This window comes from Aptenodytes forsteri, unplaced genomic scaffold (genome assembly GCF_000699145.1).
Source record: "Aptenodytes forsteri isolate BGI_AS27 unplaced genomic scaffold, ASM69914v1 Scaffold383, whole genome shotgun sequence".
Classification (NCBI taxonomy): Eukaryota; Metazoa; Chordata; class Aves; order Sphenisciformes; family Spheniscidae; genus Aptenodytes; species Aptenodytes forsteri.
Window position 1 is genome coordinate 187,495 of NW_008794640.1, and position 9,085 is coordinate 196,579.

Consider the following 9,085-nt stretch of genomic DNA (forward strand, 5'->3'; position numbering starts at 1 on the left):
ATTTCTTAGATTAAGATCATTCCCTTTGTGCTTTTAAAGCAGTACTTAGCAGATTGCTAATGTGGACAAGAAGGATCAGCTCAGGGGAAAAATTGACAATGTGCCATGATTTGCTAAAAAGTGAGTGCAACAGCACTACTTGTTTTTAAATACAGTACATTTATAATGTAGGACTCCTATTTGCGTTCTGTGCAACCACTTGCTAGTGCTGTGCAGTTTTAATGCCAGCAAGAGCTGTGTGCGCAACTTGGGAATCTCGTACAATGGTATCTTCAGGAGCTGTGGGCCTGGCTATGGGTTTGCTGGTTTCTGAGCTTTAATCATATTTTACCCCATTAATCATGCTAATGTGTTTATCTGCTGTTGGAGTAAGAAATAAGTAAAATTGTGCTGTAGTGACTTGAAAACTGGTAAGTTTTCTTCACTGGTTTTTCTGTCAGGTTTCTAATGAGTAGTAGTAAAGCTGACTGGTATAATGAAGTGAGTTTGGATATAGTGAATGATAGTAGAGCTGTTCAACCAGTCGTCACTAATTCAAGGCATGTTGTTGCCAGTGTAAAGGTAAGAATATTGTCACTAAGAAGTTGTGGATGCCCCACCGTGCCCAGGGAAGTTGTGGATGCCCATCATTGGCAGTGTTCAAGGTCAGGCTGGACGGGGCTCTGAGCAACCCGATCTAGTTTAAGATGTCCCTGCCCATGGCAGGGGGGTTGGACTAGATGACCTTTAGAGGTCCTTTCCAACCCAAACTATTCTGTGATTCTGTGATATTTATCACCAAGATTAGTTCCTATGCAACGGAAGCTGGTTTAGAGCCTCTGTGCCTGTGGGGAAAATTTTGTATCTGTCACTGGATGTTTTCAAGTGTGGTCACTAGTTGTGGGCTTTTCAGCATCTCCTATACAACAGAAGTTAGAAAATGAATCTGATCTGTGTCATCATCGTATCTGGAAACAATCTCATAGTTTTGTTGTTCAGTTATCTCTAAATGTGCCTTGTGCACAAAATGAGCTAAACTCAGAAATATTAATGTAGCTCAACTGAGAACTTAAAGGCAGGAACTGCCCAAAATATTGTTAAATATTCCCAAATGTGTCAGAGCGTGCACAGGATCAAATATCCGCCCCATGCTCATTAGGAAAAGTGTGATGCTAACTTCATTTTATCTAGAAGTAATCATACATAGATAGCAATTAGTATCTGCATTCATGCTCTTGCAGAAAAGGCTTCTAGGTAGGAGTGTGGTTGCAAAGAGGGATCCAAAGATCAATTGTCAAAACAAATTACAATTTGGCAATACTGAATTTTTTAGAGAGATTAATAAGCAATATCTACTGTGCTGCCATTTGAATAATACTTGAAGAATAATTTAGTGACTGTTATTTTTGCAACTCTTTTTAGAGACTACACAAATGAACTTGCTCATCTAAGGTGACCTTTACAGCACTGAAGGGCTGATGATTTTTCTCACATATGCCGGTTTGGAGAGAGGCTGTTGAGTTGCATCGGGCCATGTAACTAACAGCAGGAGATGTGAGGGAAGTTCAGCTGATGGGATCTCTGTTAATCTTTGGCATTACCTGAAAAAAATATTTTCTGGAAAAAAATGCATTTCCTAAATTTGCTTACTGATGCTCTTTTCATTAGTTTATAGTTAAACGCTTGGAAGTTTCCAATTTTCAGGGAAATCACTATTTTTTTTAAACGAATATTATCTTTTAATTGGTCTTATTGTGGGAGTAACTGGTAAATGATGTTGGCAGCAGTTATTACAGTGATAAGTGCTTGTTGATGGTTTTTTTGGTTTGCTTTCTCTCTTTTGGACGCTTTGGGTTTTTAAGTAATTCAGGAGAAGTTCAAACTGTGCCTGTCTATATCCATCCAGAAAATTCTTAACCACTCCCCTATTTTTGTCATGTAGACATGTGCTGAGACCAATTGGAAACAGACTTCAAACTGGTGATTGGCAGGGCCAGTACAAACTGAGCAGAAAGGGAAGGACAGGAAGGGTGGTTTGAATCACTTCTCCGTTTACAGAATTACGTGAGTTTGATAGTCTGCTCGTTTCCGAGTGGGTAAGCTACAGGAGACCAACAGTTGACTCTTATCTTCTTTTTTGGTTATATTTCACTGGGGAAATTATGGGGTTTTGTCTTGTTGCAATTTCAGTGGCATGTAATAACTTATTAACCTGTCTAGTCTATGTTTATTATCCATCCCATAAGTTTGGATTTCATTGTGAAGAAAACTGATACTCGTGCTGAACAGCCGTAAGTTTGTAAGGTGCCATTGCTCTACTTCGTTACATGGATATTGTAACTGGGACTTGAGCAGATGGCAAGCGTATTTTCCAGTACAGACAACAGTAAACTGTCAGTCACTTCTGTGCCAGGGTTAGATTAGTGTGTAAATTGATAAGTGAAGGACTTATTAGTTTTAGTCCCTTGAAGCCAATACATCATCCATGTGTTTTCTGTGAAGTAATTAATCTTGTATCTGACAATACATGCATGTGACTACCAAGCATTCATTTTAACCATTTGTGTGTATAACCTCAAATATTCTATACTTCACATGGATTGTTTTTTTAATATACGAAAATAATTTCTTAAAATACAAGGAGGGTTTTTTGTCATGACTGTATAGATTGTGCATGCTCTAACAGCCTTCAAGCTTCTGTCATGGATTTGTCTTGTGCAAAATACTGTAATTATTTAAAACACTTCTGTTTTAGTATATTATTTTTGTGGGTGGATTTTGGTAGTGGTAGGATATGGAATTTTTTAGGGCGAACCTCCTACAAATGGAGTGAAATTCTAAAACTCCTCTGAAATGAGGATGAGCAGTTTTGTTCCAGCTGGAAAATGCATCTCCTCTGGATAATCTACTTGAAGGGATTAATAATGTATGTGGACATACTAATGTAGTTGTCACTGTCTTGAGCCACTCTTGTCTTTTGTTATTGTAAGGCTGAAAGAAATCTGCGGGGTTTTTTCCTCTTTAAATTGTAAAGGTTTGCGAGATACACAAAACGTGTTTGATGTTTTAGTAGATCTAGTGGGCTGAAGGGGCTGTAGCATCCTCTGTGCAAATGTGTGCCTCTAGGATGATGCTAATTTCTAGAAGAGCTTAATTTAATATGTATATGAAACACTTTTGTGACCAGTTTCTGTAATAGTAGTTTTACATCAGTCAAGAAAGGAAGATTTTTGTGTTGCTTAAACCGTGCTTTTCATGTTTATTAGGAATAAGTACATCAAATATTCTTAAGTATGATCTCCAGTATATAGACTTTTATATACACGCGCTTGCATACAAATATATACATATTAGTATCTACACACACACATGCACACAAATATGTACATATCTATACAGAATAAAAAGACACAAGGTTCTAAAGAAACAATTAGTGGTCTATCTACATGTGAGTTTGGCAGGTTTTAGTACATCAAAGATAGATAGCAATCCAGAATCTAGCACTTTACAGACTGCACGGTAGTATAATTTCTGGTTTAGAATTTAGTAGCTATTACAACAGAGCATGGCCCAAAAATAGAAATACCCCTTACTGAGAAGAGATCAGGTTCTAGAGGGTTCAAGAGAGGCAAAAGCAGCGTCTGTCTGTGTGAACAGCAGTGCACAGCTCTGCCTTGTCTAGCAGAGAGGACTGCGGTGTGGGTTATGGGATGTCAACATACACCTTTTCTGACCTGGTACTGACTTGTGTGCTGTGTCATGCTGGTAAAAGCCTATGTGCAGCTACTCAGTGATCTACATCAGTGAAGTGATCCATTGGGAGGACTCACCTTCCCTCCACCCCAAAATTAATTTGATTTTGTTTCTTCAGGTGGACGAGTTTTCCAATTTTTATATTGGTATGAATAGCTACCAGTAAATGTACGTCTTAAGAGGGAGGGTGCTGCAAGAAGTCTTGCCTCTGAAAGTGAAATGGTAGCTCTAAGTACAAATTTCTATCAATGTGCTATGCACCGATGGAAAGTGAGCTACATCCACAGTGCTCAAAAGGAGCCCCTGGTTTTTGTGGGGCTCGGGTCACCACAGCAGCTCTTGAACTGCATCACAGTGTAGCCAACAAGAGTGCTCTGGTATGAGGAAGGAGAGACACCGCTTTCTTCAGTAGTACAGATTTGAACTAGGTTGGTGGTTTGAAATTGCAGGCTGGGTTCAAAGTAGCTAAATGGTAGCTGAAAGGAGAAATTAAATCTGGGGGATTCCAAACTGATTAGTTAGAAGAGCTGATCTTGCATGATCAGGAGGTTTTCATTCTGACTTAGATCACTGGCTCCTTCAGGCAGTGGACGTCATCTCTGTATATTGCTTTGCTCAGTAATTGCTCTCTTAAAATAATGAATGTTCCCTTCCCTGCTGCTCCCATATTAGTGATTAAATTTAATTCTATATCAAATCTAATTTGGAAGATTTTTCTAGTCTATTTGTCCTGGTCTTCTAGATTGATATCTTTAGGAACAAGTACCATCTTTCTTGGACTTTTTGTATTTATTTTCTCCTCCTGAGTGTCCAGTTTGCTTCAGTATTAGAACTTAATACAAAGTTTTGTCTCTGAATCTTATCAGCGTTAACTGTTGTCTTTTCTCCAAAATACTGGTTTCAAATTCTTATACTATCCTGCATTCAAACTCTCAATAGACAAGTGAACCATTTTTTTTTGTCTGGTCATTGAAGATGGAGAGAACTTCAGTAGAAATGTATGATAACAGCTGTCTTGCATAGCATGCAAGCAGAAGCAAAAGCTTTTGACAGCGTTTGCAAAGGAATCTAAGGAGAATCACCTGGTGTGCACTGTCTTGAAAAGGAACACAGAGTTCTTCGTAGTGTTAAATCTAAAAACTAACTCTTTCTGCCAAGATGAAAGTCAAGTAAAATCCACTATTTTACTGGGGAGCAAAAGAAATAATTACATTTGCAGTTCTGAATGTTTGAATCCATTGTTCTGCTGCAAATTAAAAACTAGAGATAAATAGTATTAGAAAACACTTATATAAATTCTGCGATTCCAAACTTTCTAGTCTTAGCTACCACAGAAGTGGTTGTGTGATTTGAGAATATGGTGGTTTTCAGATAAAGAACAGAAACACTACATTTTCTTTTGTTAGACTTTCATGTATTGTTCAGCTATAACATTTTGCTTGGTTAAAATTGGGCCACTCCAAAATAGAACTATTATATATTAATTGGTTTATCTCTATATGGGTTCCTACTGTAAGCGTGCATGCACCGAAACACTCAGCGTTTTGAACTTGGGTAGGAGCGGTACCCTCATGTATGACCGTCTCCAGTGCTTAACACTCTAGTTGACCTGTGGTTTTTTGGGGCTTCTTAATGCCCAGTGCAATATACGTTAATCATCTCAGCTTTGACAGCAAAAGCTCTGCTTGTTGATTAAGTTTTCACTCATAGTGTTGCTGGTGATGACCCTTTCTGATGAGGTACACCCTGCTGTAGGAGTAGCTGCCATTCTACCTTGGTCTGCCAGTCTTCAGATATCAGACCCACAGGAGCTCCAAGCTTTAAGCTTTTTGGATAATATGGCTACCCAAGGGTGTCTACAACATGAACTTTGCGGTCTACAACAGCTAACGGGCTCAGTTGGGCTGCTATCCTGACAGTAATTCTGAGTACAAGTTCTCCAATCTTCAGTGATTTGAATGTGAATATAATATGGCAAACACTGCCAGCTTCATTAAAACTTGAGATTATTGATCTAACTTTATTTACATGATGGGAAATTGCCTATGATCTAAATGGGGGAAAAAAACGTAGGAAATGATTTAAACGTTTCTCTGTGTTCTTCATGGACAACAGGGAACTGTGTACAACATGTGAGGTATGCAGAATATCCAAACCTCATACTTAAGTGAAACTAACTGGATCATTGCGCACAGTACCAGTATGTGGCTTTTAAGGTTCTTAATTCCACAAGTCTAGACTATTGTTTACATTGATTTTATTTTTTGCTGTATAATAATAGTTCTTTCTCATGTTAATTTATTTCTTACATCAGATTGCCAGTGGGTAGGGAGAAGTTATGTTGCTTAAAAAAGGAAGTACCTAGAAATATAATCCTAAAATCATCATTACTTAATAACGTTCTCTTCTGGATTTTGAAACTATTGCAGAAAAATTGAAATTCAGAATGATAGAATCCTGAAAATGCATATTTGAGTATTATTATGATAAATATTTCCTTTCAGTCACATTATGTTGCACAAAATCAGATCTTAGTCCTTTTTCTTTTGATTTGCTACTTTTCATCTTTTGTATTTATAAAATTCTGTTGTGGAGTTTGGGGCAAGACGTTAGTGTGATAATCTGTGTCTATAGTTGGAAGACTACTACTGTGGGAAAACCATAGATGTTAACAAGCAATTTAGCTGCAGTAGAAACTATAGGGCCATAGTAGAAGCATCTACTAACTATTTCTTGGGTATTTTTCAAAATGTATTACAGTTTGAATAAATGCTTTGTCCCTAGCAAAACTAAAATAGTGATTTTCTTTTAGCACTGTCATTGCTGCTCTACTCTGCCTTCCGAGCGTTTTCAGTTCAGTTCTTTAATTTGTCTTGAAGGGGTTGAATGATCTCAGACCTTCCTGCAGGCTTAATATGTTGTATCTGCAGTTTTTTTCCAGCCTGTAAAACTACTTATTTTGCAGGTTTCTTTTGAAATGTTAGTGTATTCTGTTGATCAATGAATTAAATATTTAAAGTAAGTTTGTTGTTATTGTAGGCATTGGATCAAGACAGAACTGCACTACAGAAGGTGAAAAAATCTGTGAAAGCAATATATAATTCGGGGCAAGGTAAGACATTGTTTTCAGTTTTACATAACCTCAGCATTTGATTTCAAGTTTGAGAAGTGTCTTGCAATTTATCATGTTGAAGTGTATACCGTAAGAGATGCTTATCTGTTTAGGAGTGTTTGGATTTAAAAATTTTCTTTCTTTGCTTCTGATTATACATCAGGTTAATGTGTTCTCCAGTTCTTTCACCCTCGTATTCCTTCTCAAAGGCCTCTAGGAGAACTCCCATGGGTAAATTTTCCTGCTGTCATAACATTTCAAGCAGTTACCTTCAACTATTCAATCTAGGCAGTGTCCTAGATTGAATTTATGGAGCGCACTTCTAAGTGAAATAAGAATGAGAACTTGTTAAAAAGTTTAATAAATAAATAAAATGAAATATCTACAGATAGATGTGTTTGTTCCTTCAACACTTGGCTCTCCCCTCATAATACGTGCAATAAAAATGACGTATCTCCCTTTTTAGATAAAATAGTGGAGATTTATCGTTATTTTGCTTGTTTGAAGACAGTGTTGATGTTTTATTGGAGCTATAGTAGTAACTTTGAGAGGATAGGTGGAATATGAATTGATAAACAGTTTGAGTTCAGTAACAAATGATGATCAAACACAGATCAATATACAAATTAGGTTTTAAAAATGTTATAAAGTATACCTGGCTTCTACCTCTGCTTCTCTCTTAAGGTCTAAAAACTGTGCCAAAGGCAGATAGGGTAGCAGAGCTGTACACCTTCCAATAACCATCTGGCTGTAAAGACTGGATTTTAGAAAATCCCAGTTCCGATTCCCTAGCAATAATAGTCAGTTTAGCAAATATTTTCCTTATGCAGAGCTGCTTCTGAGTGGTCTTAGTTTCTGTGTTGTTTTGTGTGTGCTGTCCCATGAACTCGTGTTTATGGAAGTGTGTGGGGTTTTAAATATATTGTAAGTTCTTAAATTTTTTCTTCTGCCAATGACTAAAATTGTTGCTCTACTAGCACCATGTTTTAATTAGCTTTTCTGTAACTTCAGATGATGATGAATGTTTTCCCAATAGACTATGAAGCCTGATACAAAGTGAGAATAGTATTTGGTACATGTGTATTTAGTTTTATGCTTTTAAAAGTATTGAGATATTCCAAGCAGCTTTTCTATTTGAAAGTACCTACTTACTGAATTTCAAAACTGATGAAAATTATAGAACACATGAAATGTGTTCTGCCTGTTTTGAAATAGCTAAAATCTCTAGTATCATTTATATATCATTTGATTTGAGTCTTGAAATAAAAGTAATATTGTTTTCAATGCCTGTAAGTAGGCCATACTATATGATGAACTAGTCGCACTGAGTAAAAGCAATAGAAGGTTGGTTAATGTTTTTAATTGGCTGCCTCTGCACTTAAAAAGGACCAGAGATAGGTAGCTTTTTTCTCTCTTTTTTCTTTTTTTGAACAAGTCTTGTTTCAAAGGTGCAAGTTAGTATGAATTCTTTTGGCTGAAGAAAGCACTATACATAATACTCTAGCTCCCTCTTCAGAATGCTGTTGTGATAGGCTACATTATGATTTGAAAAGGTGTGCACAGGAGGCCATTCATGCAGTAACTGATAAACATAAGCTAGGGTTAGTAACAGCAAGACTAAAAGCATGCGTTATACATGTGAAACCTTGTGAAGATAAATATAAAAATGAAGTGACTGAATTAAAACTCAAACTCATTTTGCCTGCTTGTACAAAGAGAATTGCTAAGCCAGCTATTTTCTTATGCTTCAGTGATGAAAGTGGATTTCGTTGATGTTTAACTTCATGTAAAACATACTAAAAACAGCTGTGAAATGCATTGTCATTTCTCAGTTCAAGCAAGAGTTAGGTTACTATTTGTCACTTGTCAGTTCAAGCAAGAGTTAGGTGACTATTTTTGTATTTCAAAATAAAGCCTATAACTACATTTTGAGAACTCAGAATTGGAATTTCGTTTTACAAATTTGTTTGCTAGAAGGTGAGACCATATTTAAACTACTAGAGTAGGAAATGTTTTTTTTTTAAAACTCCCCTGCTTCATAATCTTCTTTGAGAACTCTAGCTGGACTGGTGAGAAATGGTTATTCAGGGGCAAAAGAAATCATAGAATCATTAAGGTTGGAATTTCCTCTCATCCTATTGCCAGTTACTTAGGAGAAGAGACCAACACCCACCTCGCTCCTTTCAGGTAGTTGTAGAGAGCAATGAGCAATGATTTCTCCAGGCTAAACAACCCCAGTAC

General features: G+C 36.9%; 1 protein-coding gene across 1 annotated transcript in view; it reads left to right on the forward strand.

Annotated features, from left to right (window-relative positions):
* Positions 1–6,771: 6,771 nt before the first annotated feature.
* The window catches only part of ASAP1 (ArfGAP with SH3 domain, ankyrin repeat and PH domain 1), a gene marked incomplete at its 5' end in the record, with an annotated part of 83,607 nt that continues 81,293 nt past the window's right edge, over positions 6,772–9,085 (forward strand). Inside the window, one exon of the mRNA XM_019470547.1 lies at positions 6,772–6,844. Within this exon, the coding sequence (XP_019326092.1) occupies positions 6,772–6,844 (73 nt within the window). The remainder of the gene's footprint in view (positions 6,845–9,085) is intronic.